An 18,087-nucleotide genomic window follows, 5' to 3' on the forward strand; every position below is an offset into this window, starting at 1 on the left:
CTATTTACCGTACTCAGTATGTTTTCTTTGTTGTTGGCTGGTTATAAGTACCACATAAGTACGGTCATTGTTTTGTACGGTCATTATTTGTCTTTTTACCAATCAGATGGTAATTTGACGTTATCACGTGATTGCGCTAATCCTACTAAATGCGGTATCATGTGACAATTATCAAATGTGGACTGTTAAGCCAGGTAGATGTGGCATGCGGCCGGTGGCAAATGTCAAATGTTAGAGACAGACCTAACCTCACTTTAAGTTTATTTTTAATAGCTTCCCCACAAAACTCTCCCACATACTTGAAAAATAGAAAAAATACCAAAATAAACACACTTGGTCACTCGTGTGAGTCTTTACCACAAACATAAGATGGCAGAAGACATTGAAAATGATGACCAATGGTTGTATGGTGAAAATGACAATGTTGATGGTGCTGGGCCAACCAAAGATACATTGGAAACTGCTGAAGAGGCACAAGATACTGAAGAACCTGAACAGGAGTCCTATGAAGAAGAATCGACGCCGCAGCCAGCTCCCATTAACTATCCGGACTTGAACAAAGTATATATTTTGATATTGCTATGTTTTTGTAGTGATGTAGTGGGACTAGTGTGGGTGTATAATTTTTGGTTGTAAATTCTAGAGGCAAATAGAGGATGATGGGCCTCCAGGGGTAGATGCCCCTCCGGGCACTGAAAATGAGGAAAATGAGGAAAATGATGGAGACCAAGAAGAAGGAGAAGTCAAGCAAAATGGAGATGAAGAGGAAGATGAGGATGAGGACAGTGATGATGATGTAAATGTTGTCATTAGGGACTATAAAACCAGTACTACTGCTTATGCTCAACAGCAACACAGCATTAAAAGAGGCAAGTAATATTTTCAAAAGTACCAAATATTGTATATTTATGGAAGTGCTATGTAGGAGGTCTTACAACCACAATTGGTGATAAAAGCAAACAAGTCCAACAAACTGGAAAATTTCAAATTGAGGAGTTTGAGCAAATTGGCACTATTAATGGTATGCCAGCATCAGACTTCAACTTAGACTCTTTAGAAGATAAACCTTGGAGAAAGCCTGGTGCTGATATAACCGATTACTTCAATTACGGGTTTAATGAAGACACTTGGAAAGCTTATTGTGAACGTCAAAAACGGTATAAAAAACTTGTTGTAATATAAAGTTGAACTATTCAAAAATATAATGATTTTAGAATTCGAATCAATGAATCTGGGGTTGGAATAATGGCTCTAAATGCCATTGGATTACCAAGAGGTCCAGTGGTAATGAATGAACCTAATAAATATCAAAATCAAAACTTCATGCAGTCAGCACCACCTATAATGAAAGCTAATGATGCACCTAAAGTTAATGCAATTCAGGTAATAACTTGAAACTGAAAGCAGAAATGTTTTACTTTATAGATATTAATTGTGTTACTGATCAACTGATTAGGTGATGACTGCTGATAGAAGAGAATACAGCCGGAAACCTGGATTTCCAGACTTAAGCATGCCACCACCCATGAATTATCCAGAACAGTTTATGCCACCACCACCGGAATATGGTTTCAATCCTGAACCAGAACCATTTTATGGTGGAGGGTATGAACCCACCCAAGATTCTCAATGGAGTATGTATTAATATTTTTGATAAATACATTATCTGATACTTATTTAATAGTCTATATAGTCAACATTTATTGATGTATATTTATGTTGGGAATTTCAGTGGAAGGACACGGCAATCCACACTGGCAACCGTCCGAAATTAAAACATTGACAGGTGGTAGTCCTCCCAGAGGAGGACCAATGGCTCCGTCCCACTTCAGGAGGTCACCCAGTAGACGTAGCACCTCGAGGGAGAGAGAACGGGAAAGAGAGAGAGATGGGGAGAGCCGGGCAAGGTCGGCACGACCCAGGGATCATGAAAGAGAAAAGTAATAATATTTATACTTTACCAGTTAGGGACATTATTAGTAACTTGATATTTTTAAGGTCTCGACGTAGGGAGAGGTCAAGAAGTCGATCTAGGAGACACAAATCCCGATCCAGAAGTCCAGGCCATAGGGCCCATAAGAAAAAGAAGTCATCCAGACGTCATGAGGACAGTGACTAAGTTTTTGGCACCTAAATTTTAGGGTAAATTATTGCTAAGTACTGGAAACCTCATGATCCACTATATTGGCTAGTGTTTTGGGGTTCTTTTTAATTAAGTTATGATTGTTTTCTAAACTAAGCTGAAATATGTATGGTATGTCAGAAATATTTGTATTAGACCATTTTTCAGAAACTCCGTATTTTTTTTTGAATAATTTAATAAATAAATAAATAATAAGTTTATTTCAAAATCATCTTTACATGTTACATGAAACACAAAACAAAATGATGTCACACAAAAAATATATGGTCTTAAATCTATAAATTACAAAAGTTTTTTAAGCTGTAAGTTGTAAAAATAATTGCACCAGATACTTTTTTAGTTGCTTTTTAAATATTTACCTACGACCTCAGTGTAAATAACCATTTACGCATAGTTTTCCATTACGTAATAAACCTCATTACGCACAGTTGCAAAAAAAACGCACAGTTTTAAGATCGGCCACAAACTATTGCTCTAATGCTGGAAAAAATTGATTTTGTTTAAATTTCTTCGTTTATCAGAGTACCAGTACCTATATTAGATGGAGATCATCGCGTAATACATTGTTCATACAGTTTTAAATAACTACCACTTTCTCTAGAATATTATCTGCAATAGCAAACACATCAAGTAATATTACTGAAAGTTTTTCCTTTCTTCTTAATAACTGTAATGTCACCATAAATAATTATTTTAAGAACAACACTAATAATTATTTAAGTAACATGATTTGTGAATTTTTTTTATTACGTTATTATTTTTTTCTTTAGTGGCATAATACCTATGATTAGTACAAATATGATGCCAATACATTGAAAATATACGTTTTTAATGAAAAGCTACTCTGAATTATATGAATTGCCAAAAAACAGGACTTTCCATTTGGTCGTAGGTAAAGTATAGTACGTCACACGTACTCTAAGGCATTTTACGCACTCATGGAATTATATACACACTCGCCGCTACGCGACTTTTTACATACCGTGCGTAAAATGCTTCTTACTGCACTAGTTACGTAATATGCCATCTTATATACTTGTTGATTTCAGTTCCTGAGGCAGAGCATTAAACAACACATGTAGGTATTTAGGAACTTTTTCTGTTATCGTAAGCTTATGAGTGGGGTACATTACTTCTAATGATCGCGTTTCATATCTTCTTTGGGATCTGGATGCGTATTCTTGAAACGAGGGGAGTTATCAAGAGAAAGGTGTGTAGAATGTGAGAGGAACCAGCCAGTGTCAGCTTCTTCAGTCACATTCTATCAACACTTCTCTTGGGAATTCTGTTCCCTGCTTTCAAGAATTAGGCTCCTGATCTCAAATCGATCCCTATTTTTTTTTGAGAAGTGAATCATGTAATTATTGACGTTGACGGAAAGATTCAATCTGCTTTTGAGATTAATAAACATATGACGTCACAATGTAACTGACGTATTATGTCACCGCCTACTACACTAGAAAATTAGAAAACCTAGAAGGTGCTTGTCAAAAATTCCAATATGGCGGAAATAGTGGTGACAGTTTGCATTTGTTTGTATTGTGGAAATTGAGTTTTTTAAGGATTAGATGAATTTTTACGGTTTAAAATCAAGACTAGAGGTTATTTGCGTAAGTTATTTTTGTTTGGTGCCGTTCATAAGTTTTCCCAGCCACATTGTATCAGCAATTCAGGAAAAAGTCCAACCGTGTCAGTTTTTTACTTTACAAAAAACTGGATCTAACTCAACAGTGGTTGAACATTTTGAAGTGGGATGATTTTACTCCAACACTATATTCAATGGTAGGTACAAGTGCTTTCTAGTACAGTAGACTTTTTAGGTACTTGTTACATTTGCAGGTTATGTGAGTTTTATTTTAAAGCATCCTTCATTGTGAGAGCAACAAAAATAATTTTGAATGAATGTTCTTGGTAATAACATAAGAACCATTTACCAGTTTTGCTTACCTAGTTTCAAGGATTTACAGATTTTCTTACATTGAACAGTGTTTAAACTAGTTTGCTGTTTGTTGTACTTTCCAGGACAAATGTTGTAACCAATTCGTTTAGGCTGGACTTTGTATAAAACGCTCTATCTATACATATTTGGATCAGGAATGAACCTTTCTTTGATTTTTCACTCACAACTTGCAATCAACTACACGAAATAATTTAAAAAAACATATTTTTTTACTGCATCTGCATACGTTTGTGTATAAAACGAAAACCGCTAACGCCGCCATTAAAAGTGACATTTTAGGCTTTCTAGTATAGAGGGCGGTGGAACAACATAAAAATTCTGTTTTGGATGTGACATGTGACAGTACTGACAGTGCGTTCGCGGTGTTGCCACATCAGACAGTAAATGTTGCAAACTCTGATCAGCAGGAATATGTTAGGAATCCAACAGAATAGAAAACAGAATATAAAATCAATACGCTCGGTCTTGAGACCCGGACGTAAATGCATTAGTTGACCTTTGCACAGCTGTAGAGCTTTAAACAAAACGGATCAACCACAAAATGTATTAAAATAATTAACTCTGATAATTAATTAACTTTAGCCGTTGTTGCCATTCTTCTTCAACTCTTCAGCATGTCGCATTCGCATATGAGATGACGAAGTGGTGGTGTGATGGTGATGCACATGCCAACCACACGTATACAGTTTTATGACCGATTTGTTTAATTAATTAAGCTTTTTAAGAAAATAAACGATAATAATTATGTTATCGTTGCCGTATAAATCCTCCTACGTGTTCATAGTGTTTTACTATGCCATAGTGCCATTGGGATTTCTAACCAAGTAAGTGTTGGTAAGTTAATTAATGTTTTTACTAAAAAAATACATTTCTTGAGGATAATTCACCTAAACTCACTTTTTAGAAGCCAAATACAGTTTACTTGTTAATTTGACAACATGTCTCATTGCCTTTGCCTGATAAAATCAAACCAAAAAACTCCACTGGACTAAAATTGTTTTCTCTGTCTATGTATTTAGCTAAATTTTGATAGAGGACTGTTAGAGGCTTATTTAACTTATTATACTGACAATCCAGATTAACTTAAATCAAGTAGGAGATATGTTTAATTTTTGATAGATCAGACCTAAATGGTTTGATTAAAAGAATATGCCTTGATTGTCTGGTGGTTGCCACCGAATCACTGATCTTAACTTAAGTCTTAAGTTGTTATTCTATTCATTCTAATTAGGTTCATAAGAAAAGAACCAACCATAAACCTGTATCTATACAGGCCTAAATGCAATGTCAACTATCATTAAACCACTGAAGATGGGAGTGAAGATCAATATTCCAAGGTAATTGTCAAGTTCAGTTTCTTCACAGCAGACAAGGTGGTTCAAATGCCATCAGAACCAACAATTTTCTCTTTTCTTAAGAACTGAAGAAAGTATAAGTATGGTATTGGTATGGTAATAAATAAGTCTTCAATTGTCTTCTATATTTTAGTAAATCTCTCTAAGGTTTCATATTAATTTACTTGTGTTTGTCAGGAGTTTCCGATTGATTGTTGAGATTATCAATTTCTTGTATTTTGAGGAAGAAGCTTCTAGTTTATTAATTGGACTCATCAAAGTTCTATTGTCACTGAAATGTCTATTGTTAAATTATTTATGTGTATAAATCAATAATATTTATTGGTATCAAATTCTGGCAATGTACATGTACAGGGTGGTCAATTAAGAATTTAAGATACTGTATATGAGAAGATTGAGAAACTGCTAGCAAATTTCTATTGTTCTGGGAAAAGTTTTACTTTTCACAACTGATTGCAAAAAGTGAAACATTGTGTCACTGAAAAGTGTCACTTTACATGTCAAAATTAGAAAAACTCTTTTATTGGTCGAATAAAGTATGTTTGGCGATTGATATACACAACTAAGTTTCATTTATCTAATAATATATTTACAAGGAAGTTTATTAGCAGATGAAAATACCAGCCCTATAAGTAATAACACATGCAATGCACTTTCAAATATTTTTTGCAACTTCTTTTGATTTAGTTATGGGTAAATAATAATAATGGTAGAAATTGTAGCAGAAGTTAGCATCTCTGTATGATTTTTTATTATATTGGTAATAATGTAATAAACTAAAAAACTATTTCTTAATATTTAGACAACAAAATTTAAATGTGTGTTTTATTACATTTGCAGTTAACTAAATACCAGACTTGTAAATTTCAAGGTTTATTTATCTTTTCAATGAAAATTGCCTAATCAACCTCTGCTTTGATCCTCTAAATTTGGTTCAGAGTGAAATAATATTTACATAAGTTATTTTTTTACCTTTATACAATCAGGTGGTAACAGCATTATGAAATTTCCAAAGAAAGTGTTGAGATTGGAAAAAAGTTAATTAGTACAGTCAAGATAATGTGATTCATACATTTTGTGCAGGTTCAGGTGAGCACCTTTGATTATTCCAAATTGATAGGTTTGAGAGCACAATGAAATTCACTGCTGCATGAACTAAACTAAAAACCCAATACTGGAGGATTGTACTAGTCAATAATTCTAATAATTTGAGTGTTGTATGATAAATAACGTCTTATCTTGTCTTCGATATTGTGTAATGCTGCGTTTAAAGTCAGGGCCGGAGTTATTGTTATTTTGCTTAGAAATGCAAATACATTTATGTTGGTAACCTCTGTCTGAAATTTTGTATAAAACCACTTTTTTAAAAGTGACCCAAAAGAATACTACTGACTACTTTAACTTAAAAGAGAACTAAGCCAATATGATGAAACTGTACTAAAATCCTGCCCTTATATCCAAAATTATCAATAATACAATCAATTAAACCAAACTCATGTCCCAGTAGCGTGATTGATTACACCCTTAGCCACTTCAGAGCAATTGAAATGTCATCACCAATCCTTCATTATTACAAATAATAATTACTCTCTGCATTAGTACACTTGCACATAATAATATATTTGAGCGTTATCAGTGGTCACATACTCACATAAATTTGAGAAATAATTGTGGCTATAGGTATTAGAGATTCCGTGTTTAAAAGCGGTATTTTTGCTGACTTAACAAGTAAAACTGATTCAGGTAAGATAATGTTTTTAGTACACGTGTAACACCTATTAGATGCACGTCATCAAAATAGTGAGTTTAATTAATAATCGTCATGTTTATTGTATTATGTTAGGTTCTATTGTCTTGTCGTGGTTTTCTTTGAGATTGACGTTGTGGGGTTCATTCAGTTAAGATTATTAAAAAAGTCATTACTATAACTTTGATATATCGGGCATTCATTATCTAAAATGTACAGAAATGAATGTTTTTGAAATAAAGAAAAATCACAGTATTTATAATTTTGTCTGCAATAAATAAACAGCTTACTGAACGTTCAACAATATGACCAAAAGTTCAGGTATGCAAATTTCGAAATTTTACATAGAAAGGAAATAAGAAGAGAGAACTATTGCAAATCAATGCCCTAGAGCACCGCCCTCTGTACAAGAAAGCCAAGAAGGTGCATGCCAAAAATTCTAATATGGCCGAAATAGTGGTTGACAGTTTGCATTTGTTTGTATTGTGGAAATTGAGTTTTTCGATGATTAAATTAATTTTTAAGATTTAAAATCAAGACTTGGGATTACTTGCCAAAGTAATTTTTGTTTGCTATTATATATTGTTGTTTATATGTTTATTGTTCTAGTGAAAGTGTAGTTTGTGTTCATTTTATTGTGTTATCACTATTGTTATTGTTCCTTCATTGTTCTATAATTTGTTGTTGGTTTTTTAACTTAAATTCTATTGCCTCTACAATATGCCGTCCACTTGTTGTTTGCCAAATTGTAAAAGCAATTTGGTGAAAGGCCCAAAAGTGTCAGTCTTTTACTTTCCAAAAGACCCTGCTCGAACCCAACAGTGGTTGAAAGCTTTGAACTGGAATGATTGTACTCCAACACAATACTCAGTGGTAAGAACAATGTGCTTTCTCATTCAGTAAACTTACATACATAGGTATGTGAGTTACATTTTGAGAGCAACAAAGGTTTACTCTGAAGAAATAGGACAGCTTTTAGAAGTTCCATTGACACATTTACATTTTAAAAGAAAGGTCTTGGTAATAATATAAAACCCATTTACCAGTTTTGCTTACCTAGCTTCAAGGATTTCCAAATTTTCTTTGATTGAGCAGTTTTCACATTAGTTTGTTGTACTTTCCAGGACAAAGGGTTCTAACTACCTAACTTGCTTTGGCTGGACTTTATTGGGTATAAAAAGCCATATCTATACATATCTGGATCAGGAATGTTCTTTGATTTTTCACTCACAACTTCTAATCAACTACACGAAAAAATTTAAAAAAACATATTTTCTACTGCATCTGCATAGGTTTGTGTACAAAACGAAAACCGCTAACGCCGCCATTAAAAGTGACATTCTAGGCTTTTTTGTACAGAGGGCGGTGCCTAGAGTCCTAGACAAAGCTAGATCTAGTGACATATGTGTCCAAAACGGATATGACGTCATTCGTTTGCGACTGGTCACGTGATCAACTGTTGAATGATATCACATCCGTTTTGGTACCTTGGAATTGGAATTACTCAAAGATTAAAATATCATATTCCTGATATTTAGCAAATTTGCCTGCAGCTGACATCAGTTTTTGTCTATCTCTATTAATAAGAGCACTTTTCATTTAAATAGGTACAAAATCCGACTTACATTTTCATATTTCATAAATGCTTTGGTTATTTGGTCAATAACAATTATTATACAGGTGTTGGAAAATAAAACCATAGGAAAATCGTGTAACGGACAGAGAAACATTAATAATTGCGTGCGTGAAACAAAGCTAGAAACCCTAAAGAAATCCAAGTAGGCGAAAATTTTGCTGCAATGTTGTCAAACGTCTCTTTGAAGTGGTCGGTGGTGGTAACATTGAAAAGTCTGTAAATTACATTTAAACAGTTTGGAAAAATTGAAATTGTAAAAGCACGCCACATGATCATGACGATAGTAAAGTTTAGTTGAAAATTGTAAACAACAGTCATGTGACGCGGAAAATGTCGTCTTTTTCCTAGAAAAGTCTGTAAATTATATTTACAGTAGGGAAAGCTAAAATATTGTAAAAACACGTCACGTAATTGTGAGAATTTAAATTTACAGCTGGCAACGCCGGAAAGTTAAAATGACTCAAACTGTCAACAACAGTCGTGTGATCCGGAAAATGTCGTCTTTTTTCTAGAAAAGTCTCAAACAGTTAGGAAAACTAAAATTGTAAAAGAACTTTACATACTTGTGAGAATTTTAATTTGCAGCTAGAAACACCGTAAAGTTAATGTGTTGGTTTGGTTCACTGTAAAATTAAATTGACACCTGTCGTCAACAACAATCATGTGACCCGAAAAGTGCCAATACTACTGCCAATATTCGAAAACCAAATGTCAACTTATTATTTTATCAGAAGAAAAAGAGCTATCAACTCATCAGAAAATATACAGGGTGTTCCATTAAACATATGGTCTATTATTTTATTCAATAAGATTTTTTGGTGATTTAGTAGATGCCCTATAACTTTTGTATTAACAGTTTTTTTCCATCTGCAAAAATAAATGCTACACAATCTGTTTAAATATACGAACCAACCCTGTACATTTGTTTACAATCTTGGTACCAATAATAAAATGATGTGGATGAATTCAGATAAGCTTTTGCATGCATTTATCAATGTTTCCCTGTCAGTTACATAGTTTTCCTATGGTCGATTTTTCTTATACCACACTTGTATTGTTATAATATAAGAACATTTTAGAAATTACTCCATTATAGCTTTTATATCTTCTAACACAATATTAGTGACACTGTAAAACATCTCATTTATTGAGAAGTGACAGTAGTCAACTCATCATGGTAAGTCGATATATGCAGTATCTACCATACATAAATCACAGCACTATTTGTAGTTTATGATTGGTCAAGAAAAAGCAGGAAGCTGAAACCCACTCTGCTGATCACAGCAGACACATAAATCATTACGTATATGCTGCACATGTAGACTTAGTATGATCAATATGATTTTTTATCAGTATGTTGACAAAGTTTTAAAAATGTAATAAATAATGTTACTACTGGTACTAACCTATATAACATACTGCATACTTAAAAACCATCACTTTTAAAATTGTCAGTTTATGGTTACACAAAATGCCACAAACAACTGACTTATTAGACACTTTAAGTGGTACGTAATACGTTATTTCACCACCTGCACATGCAAAAATAACAGAAAACAGCTTTAACGTATTGTGGTGTAACGCAACTTCAGGGACTATAACGTGTACGTTATACGCAACCCGCAAACAGGTTTCTGTCAATCAACGATTTATGATTCATGCCATTTTTTCAACAAAACATGGAACAATCAGATTTCAAATTGCGCTTTAGATTTACAAAAGAGTTAGGTTTACATTTGGCAAGGGAAGTGTATGGGCAAAACCCATGTAAAGACCCCAAGAGATGGGAGTGCATAAGCAGCAAATTATCCAAGTCGTCTTCATCTTCCGAGTCTAAATAGGCAATTTCAAAATGTCATCCATTATGTAGCACACAAGTATACAACATACAAAGAAAACAAGAACGTCTACAGTACACAAAATAAATAGTAAATATCAAAGAAAATTTAACAGAAAACTCGAGGTTGACAGATATTCTGACTTATAGTGTCATTTGATATTTGAAATAGCGTAAGGTAAAACTTAAAGTCAATTTTAACATAAACGCAAAATCCTTAAATACGTGTACGTCATCTTGAGTATTATGTATTACGTCTTCCTGTCACTTAAAGTGTCTATTATTGTTATTAAATACGAAACTTAATACATTTTTTGTACTTTAGGTGGTGGGTGTCGGATACTGACGAAAAGATGAAGGGTAATAGCACAATATTGGTGACTGGGGGTGCGGGATACGTGGGGTCGCACACTGTAGTTGAATTGCTTAAGAATAATTATACGGTTATTGCCATAGGTCAGTATTGTATAACATTATGACAACCTGATTTACATTAATTTTGGGTCATTTGCAGATAATTTAGTAAATTGCTACGCCAGGGACAACGAAAAACCTGAGGCTCTAAAGAGGGTTGAACAAATAACCGGAGAAAAAGTTATTTACTACAATGTTGATATCAAGGATAAGGAGGGTTTGGATAAAATATTTAAAGCTGTAAGAATATTTTGCCGACATTGCCTAACTAGTGTGCTTACTAATAATGGTTTTTAACAGCACAAAATTGACTCAGTCATGCATTTTGCGGCCCTCAAAGCTGTAGGTGAATCAGTCAAAATTCCCTTGGCCTATTATCAAAACAACGTTGGTGGCTCTGCAGCTCTATTTGAGGTTCGACCAGCGTCTTGTTATGAACATTTTACTGACAAAAAACTACACAGGTCATGTCTAATAACGGAGTGAAAAAATTAGTATTTTCTTCATCTGCCACTGTGTACGGCACCCCCCAGTTTTTGCCAATAACCGAAGATCATCCCACAGGACAAGGGTGCACCAACCCTTACGGCAAGACCAAATATTTTGTGGAGGAGGTTCTTAAAGACTTGTGTACCAGCGATCCCGTAAGTTTTAGGTACTTATTTCAGTGTGTTCGGCTTTATTTTCATGCTTGACACAGAAATTGCTAGTTTTGGTTTTACTACTTAAAATTTACTATTTAAAATGTGAGGATGTCGCAATTTCGTGACTGTTCACTACTAACTTTTAATGTAAACCTAGTTTCCACAGTTAAACATACAACTAAAGTGTTGTTTTAGGAATGGAAAGTGATTTTGCTACGGTATTTTAACCCTGTGGGAGCCCACGAATCCGGTATGATTGGAGAAGATCCTTCGGGAATTCCAAATAACCTCATGCCGTATATTTCACAGGTAAGTTTGGGTGGCATATTTTGATGTCAAGGTTGAATTTGCTCGGTAACAGCGTACAACAATTAAATTAATACGTGATTGAATTATTGAGTGCCTGTAGTAGTTTAACTGATTAAAAGAATCCCTCATCAAGTGGGTTTCAAGACAAATTCAGATTAAATATTTATTTGTCAGGTATCAATTTGTGTTTAGCAAAATGTGCTCAAGAATTAGTTTGCTGCTATGTTTTTTATCGTTGCTATTTATTTATGTAGGAATCTCGATAAAAATAAAATCAAACCCTAAGCGTAAATCGAAGATAGTGAGTTTAAGAACATAGACACCTACGATTTGCTAAACCCAATGAGTAAAAAGAACAAGTATCAGGAGGTATAGTATATACGAAGTCAGTTGAAACTACTCAAAAAACAATTCTGGTGGAATAATCGTCGGCATCTTTGTTAAACATGGGCGGCGTTATAAAAATTTATTAAGGCGCTTTTTGCATGAACTGATCAATAAAACAAGTAAGAAAAAGGTATCATTGTTAATAAACAATGTAACTTAAACCCCCAAGAACTGTATTAAATATGTAAACACACACTGAACAATATTATTTATATTTTAATATGATACGAATGAAAACTCTAAATACCGGACTGCACTGCCTTTTTCACAAGTACGGAAGGAAGCTAATCGAGGGTCTAACAAGCATTTGAAAAAACTAAATATAGTTTTTAAAATGCTGGCCAATAGAAACTGTGGTGCAACCAATCAAACAGCTTTACGGTGGTTATACTCAGAATTATTGGTGACACTCACACATCAAGTCCACGTTGACTCGCTGCAAATTTCTACGAGGGACAATCACATACAAATTTGCTCGTTTTTTCCTATGCTTTATGTGGTGTGTTGATCGAACCCCGTATTTTGACCTGTCCCAACTGACTTCGTATAGACTATAACAATAATACAAATTATAACCCGTTTGTGCATTAAGCGAGGGGGGCGGAAGTCCACCATCTTTGATTGCGCATTCGCCTACTGCGCAGTTGAATTGACGCAGTCATTGAAAGTTTGGAGTTTCAAACCCGCAAAAATTTGTTGTTTGTATTTGTTGTAGTATAGTGTTAGTTTGTTTTGTTTGTTTGTGGTTCTTTAACAGTTGAGTTTTGCAAATTTAAATTAAGTTGTACAGTGGACAAGATTAAATTTAGATCTGATAGTGCCAACCGGAAGTTGACGGCCGCCATATTACTCCTCCCCCTCCCCCTTGTTTCTGTCACCCACTTTGTTTGCTATTGCTCCTTCCTGCTATGTTTACATTTTTTTTATTCATTGGCTAAACCCTAAGCATAATAAATATGTATCGAATATTGATTCAAAAAGTACACTAATTCAAGGAGATTATCTCTATCAACAGGTAGCCGTAGGCAGACGAGAAAAACTTCAAGTGTTTGGTAATGACTATCCTACTCATGACGGCACTGGTGTCAGGGATTACATTCACATTACGGACCTAGCAATCGGCCATCTAAGCGCATTGGAAAAAATGTTAGAACCCACTTTCAACTCGTGGAAAGCTTATAATTTAGGAACTGGTAAGATTTTATTGTCAAAAATCAATATAAACTACAGTCAGTCCCAGTAGAAGGGGCAGTGACGTCATATTGAAATTCACTTATGTCTTAAGCCTCCCATACACGTGCGAACAATTTGCACAAATTCGGTGTTTGTACTGTCTCAAATCTGACAATCAGCAAATGTGCAAGTTATCCCTCTTAGTAACTGTACTTCTATTATTACTTCTGTCAATTTGCAGAGAACAAGATAAATGTTCCCAAATTTGCCCATAAATTAAAATTTTAACGATTTAAAACTGAGATAAATAAATTTATCATAGGTTATATCCCGAGACGTTCACGTTTTATTATCGGGTAAACTGTGCATAGGTGATTTTTTGCAAAATTTTGCTTGGAAAATGATTGAGACTAAATAAGTCGACGATAATTTTCCAAAGAATTATTTAGTCGAAACCATTTGCCTAAAAAAAAAATTTTGCAAAAAATCTACCAATGCACATTTTACGTGATAAAACGTGAACGCCGAGGGGTATATGTCAAGATTATTTCCTGAAAACACACATTTTTCAACGTTTGCTTTATTAACAAAAGAACACCTACTACGAGTACTTAACAACACAAAACTACTAATTAAACTAAACATCACAAACGTAATAATAATATTAAATGTTGATTTTTTTACATTAACATTCAAGCAGGCCTAAAGTTTGAACAATTATTAAAGAAATTGCAATTTTGATAAATTACAGAGTATGTAGAGTCTTTACTTTCTTGCTTCACTTCACGTGGTGGTAGATTTTCATTGCTTAAGGTGGTTGCAGCTGCTGAATTTGAAGTTATAGTTGTTGTGGCTGAGGGAGCTAGAGTACTACTGCTGGCAGGAATCTGTTCAGAATGAATTTCTCATTTTCTCAATAATATTTAAATGATGGTCGGGATTTAGCTGCAAATATGGTTTTATAGAACTTGCATTAGAGTGACCCGTTATCTTTATTAATTCTTGTTCTTCAACACCGTGGAAAGAAAGATTGCTTACTGCAGTTGCTCGATTAGAGTGATTTGATATTTTTATTCTTTTTGTGTCTAAACCAACTTTTTTGGCTGCATTTTTTGTCCACTTTGAAATTTCATTTCTACCTAAAGGACTATTTTTGTACCATGGTTTGTTGCTGTTCTTGGTCCAAAATCGGTTGCAACTTCTCTTAGCGATTAGTTTATTAAAAAGTCTGACAGGGCAGATGTTTTTATTTATAGTATTATGCACCAACCATTTACTTTTGGCCAGTTTTTTAGCTCCACCTTGATTTGTTTTCGAAAAAACTGGATTGTATTCAATTCTTCCTAAGAGCCAAAAAATACTTTACAGTTAGCTTATTATTGTATTGATTTAAATTCTTTACCTGTTGCAATGCCTTTGTTGTCCAATTCAATTTGAAAATAGTAAACTAAGCAATTAACAGCTTCTCCGCCTCGCCATGCCAGTTCTACAGCAGCAATTTGATAGAACTTCTTTTGTAAACCAGCCGGGGTATCTTCATCAAACAATTGAATAATGGATTGGTATTCAGTTGGGTGAAAGCTTTACTACTTTGCTTTTTTTTAGTAGGATCTTTTTGTAATAATTTTTGCTTTGTATCTCTTCGAGCATTTCTTGCTTGTCGAAACACTACGTCTTTAAAGGGATCAAATACTATGTTATAATTGTCAAAATAAAGCTGTTGTAACTGCTTGGCCGTTATATTCCACATTGTTTTGATAACTCCTTCTTTATAATCTGTTCCATCAACTTTTTTCATATTAAACGCATAGTCTTTCAAAATGTTTGCAAAGTTTTCAACTGAAGTTGTTTCATTTAAAACATACCCTTTTTGTGTCCTCTTTGTAGTCCTGGGAGTACAGTTTTCAATTTCTTGATCAATTTCCACAATATTAGAATTTCCAAAGCGTGACATTTTAAATCGCGAAATTTTTCACAAACTGTTTTGAATGTTTGTATTACAAACAGCGGCGTTACTATGGAGACCCCGGCTCACTACAGATTTTCGTTCAGCCATGTATATTTTTGTTTACATTTCAAATTGACAATCATACGTCAAAATATTTTAATTTTTGTAATTATTTAATGAAAACTACGTTACAGTGATTTATTAATTGTTAATATTGAAGAAGATAACTTAAATTTTATAAGTGTCTAAATCCCGTTTCGTTTAATATCAAATTTTCTTCAAAAAACGTATTTGAAAAAGATAGGTGGTGTTTAATCACTGTTAAATTTTAGCAGCCAGGGATTTAATCAGTATAAAACCGGTAATAATAATAATAATAATACCGGTACACGCCGATTAAAATCATGTTAAATGTGTTAGATTTCTTAACGGTAAAACAAAAAACCGTATTTAACACATTTGTGTTTATTTATAAAATTAAAAACAAATTATTACCATCTTACCTGTGTGGCAAAGCAACTAACTTTAGTGATGTGCATAATTATAACACAAGGAACAAAAACGATTTTGTTTTAACTAACAAATGTAATACGGAATCATTAGCCAGCACTGTTTTATGCAGAGGTCTGTATGAGTTTAATTGTCTACCTGTTAATATTAAAATTTGCGAAAACCTAGATAAATTTAAACAACATTTAAGAGAATATGTATTATTAAAGTATTGACATTGACTTGATTGTATAAGGACATATTGTTATTATTGGCTTGCGAAGTCAGTTGGTGTAATAGTTGTGACTGCTTTTGTCGTTTTTGTATACCTATAGCTTGACTAGCTAAATAAACGATATTATTATTATTAAAACGGTTTCCATTGGTGGAACTAGAAAGGTTCTCGGAATTTGATTGGCTGCTGGTACAATGAAGGAAATAATCTTTGTAAACGTTTGCAGGCAGAGGTTACTCAGTTCTAGACGTAATAAAAGCATTCGAAAAAGCGTCCGGCAAACCGGTAAACTACGAAATAGTGGGCCGTAGAGAAGGAGACATAGCACAATGTTACGCCGATGCATCGCTAGCTAAACGGGAGCTAAACTGGACCGCCGCCAGAGACATTAACGTCATGTGTAAAGACACCTGGAACTGGCAACAGAAGAACCCTAAAGGGTTCCAGAGTCCTTGATTTTATTTGCTCAACGAATTGCGGTGTAACTACAGTGTTCCAAACGCGGATTTCAATTAATGATAACGTTGGATTTAAATTTATTCGGGTATTTATGGTTATACGCAATATTTATATTAGAATTTTTCAACGTGGGGATTTTTCCTGTTTACGAAAGTTCTCCGCCAGTTTTAACCATCTTTGCTGTGACCAATCTTGCTGCGGAGATGGTTGAACAGAGTTCATAAATTTATACGGTTGTTGATTTATGTCAGTCAGTATGGTGAATAGGTAACAATGTCAAATTTAGGGCGATTAGATGCACAGCTAAATATAAAACATAGAAAGAGTATTAGATTAAATTCCACTTGTACTTGCCGTTCCATTTTATTTTCCTGTAATAGTACACAGTCCTTACTAGGATCAGTTCATTAATGTGATTAAAATGCATTTATTTTCGTTTCAAACGGTGCTATCTTTTTATATTATTTGTATATAGATTTTATTTACATGATGCCCTTTATGTGTATATATATTTTATTTATTTTATGTCCTTTATAGTAATTTAAAAAAGTGTGTATTATTAAAAGTATTTTAATTACTCAAAGTGGTATTCTTTTGATCTATCTCTGCTGAAGTCCTGTCAACTGAAAATATGACATCGCAAATCACAAATGTTCCTGTGTGTTGTTAAACAATTGGCGTTTCAAGATAAGAGATACTCCCTCTAGGGATCAGTTTTGAAAACAGTTTCGGGCATTCCAGCTGTCATTTCTCCGTTTGTTTACATTGATTTTGGTTAGGAATTTAGCAAATATGAACTGACAGTGTCATATTATTTCTAATGTTAGGTTAGAAACGGGCTTTTAGTTCAACTGGCGCTGCAATCTTAACTTGAAACGCCAATTCCGGTTGTCCATTTTTCAGTTCTAATAGTTTAATAGTATGCCAAGCATAACAGTCAAACAACTTGGTATCTTTTTAACTTGGAAAAAGGCCAGCACCAGTCAGTTTGATTTAAGTTTAGACTGTAAATGTACCGGGTGACCCAATAAGACTGTTCCTCGGCTATATCTCAGAAACCGTAAGACCTCTTTAAATATGTCACAATTTGACAGCTTCTAACTAACTTGGTTCCCGTGACAGTTAGGAGGTTCGTTCCAATGTCAAAATGTAGCCCAAAACCTCTGCTTTTTTTGTTAAGATAGAGTTTTGAAAAAATACGGCTAACTGAGAAAATCGGCCTAGAACACTATTTTGTACGCCAAACTTAAATACAACTTTTGATGCGCACTCGAAATGTTCGACCCAATGAATAAAAAAATATAGGCCGCATTCGTTTTCAAGCTCCATAGAGCGTGCAGAGCGTTTTTGA

At 33.9% G+C, this 18,087-nt stretch overlaps 2 protein-coding genes across 5 annotated transcripts; both read left to right on the forward strand.

The window, feature by feature from the left end:
• The first annotated feature begins 229 nt into the window (after nucleotides 1-229).
• Fip1 (Factor interacting with poly(A) polymerase 1) lies at nucleotides 230-2,293 on the forward strand. The gene is made up of 7 exons (XM_081973169.1): nucleotides 230-561; nucleotides 644-869; nucleotides 926-1,157; nucleotides 1,215-1,383; nucleotides 1,457-1,634; nucleotides 1,733-1,940; nucleotides 1,999-2,293. Exons 1-7 carry the CDS (start codon nucleotides 370-372, stop codon nucleotides 2,117-2,119), a joined length of 1,326 nt encoding a protein of 441 aa, XP_081829295.1. The 5' UTR covers nucleotides 230-369; the 3' UTR covers nucleotides 2,120-2,293.
• A 2,310-nt stretch (nucleotides 2,294-4,603) lies between these two features.
• Nucleotides 4,604-17,313, forward strand: LOC145724750 (UDP-glucose 4-epimerase-like). Of its 4 annotated transcripts, none has more exons than XM_081973171.1 (8): nucleotides 4,604-4,927; nucleotides 11,004-11,134; nucleotides 11,193-11,332; nucleotides 11,393-11,506; nucleotides 11,557-11,736; nucleotides 11,932-12,045; nucleotides 13,448-13,625; nucleotides 16,504-17,313. In XM_081973171.1, the coding sequence occupies exons 1-8, from the start codon at nucleotides 4,848-4,850 to the stop codon at nucleotides 16,731-16,733; spliced, it is 1,167 nt and encodes a 388-aa protein (XP_081829297.1). In that variant the 5' UTR covers nucleotides 4,604-4,847; the 3' UTR covers nucleotides 16,734-17,313. The 4 variants fall into 4 exon arrangements, with proteins under 4 accessions (XP_081829297.1, XP_081829300.1, XP_081829299.1 ...); XM_081973174.1 differs by having other exon boundaries at nucleotides 4,607-4,937; XM_081973173.1 differs by lacking the exon at nucleotides 4,604-4,927 and adding an exon at nucleotides 6,986-7,201.
• The last annotated feature ends 774 nt before the right edge of the window (nucleotides 17,314-18,087 follow it).

This window comes from Ips typographus, linkage group LG2 (assembly GCF_016097725.1).
Source record: "Ips typographus isolate SLU linkage group LG2, UJ_Ityp_2.0, whole genome shotgun sequence".
NCBI classification, from domain to species: domain Eukaryota; kingdom Metazoa; phylum Arthropoda; class Insecta; order Coleoptera; family Curculionidae; genus Ips; species Ips typographus.

Bases quoted from the DNA above. Each gene is read 5' to 3' on its own strand.
- Fip1 (XM_081973169.1), top strand. From the start codon at position 370: ATGGCAGAAGACATTGAAAATGATGACCAATGGTTGTATGGTGAAAAT. The intron at 1,158-1,214 runs GTATAAAAAACT...TAATGATTTTAG, and splicing joins TATTGTGAACGTCAAAAACG to AATTCGAATCAATGAATCTG. The intron at 1,384-1,456 runs GTAATAACTTGA...TCAACTGATTAG, and splicing joins CTAAAGTTAATGCAATTCAG to GTGATGACTGCTGATAGAAG.
- LOC145724750 (XM_081973171.1), top strand. From the start codon at position 4,848: ATGTTATCGTTGCCGTATAAATCCTCCTACGTGTTCATAGTGTTTTAC. The intron at 11,507-11,556 runs GTTCGACCAGCG...AAAACTACACAG, and splicing joins GCTCTGCAGCTCTATTTGAG to GTCATGTCTAATAACGGAGT. The intron at 11,737-11,931 runs GTAAGTTTTAGG...GTGTTGTTTTAG, and splicing joins ACTTGTGTACCAGCGATCCC to GAATGGAAAGTGATTTTGCT.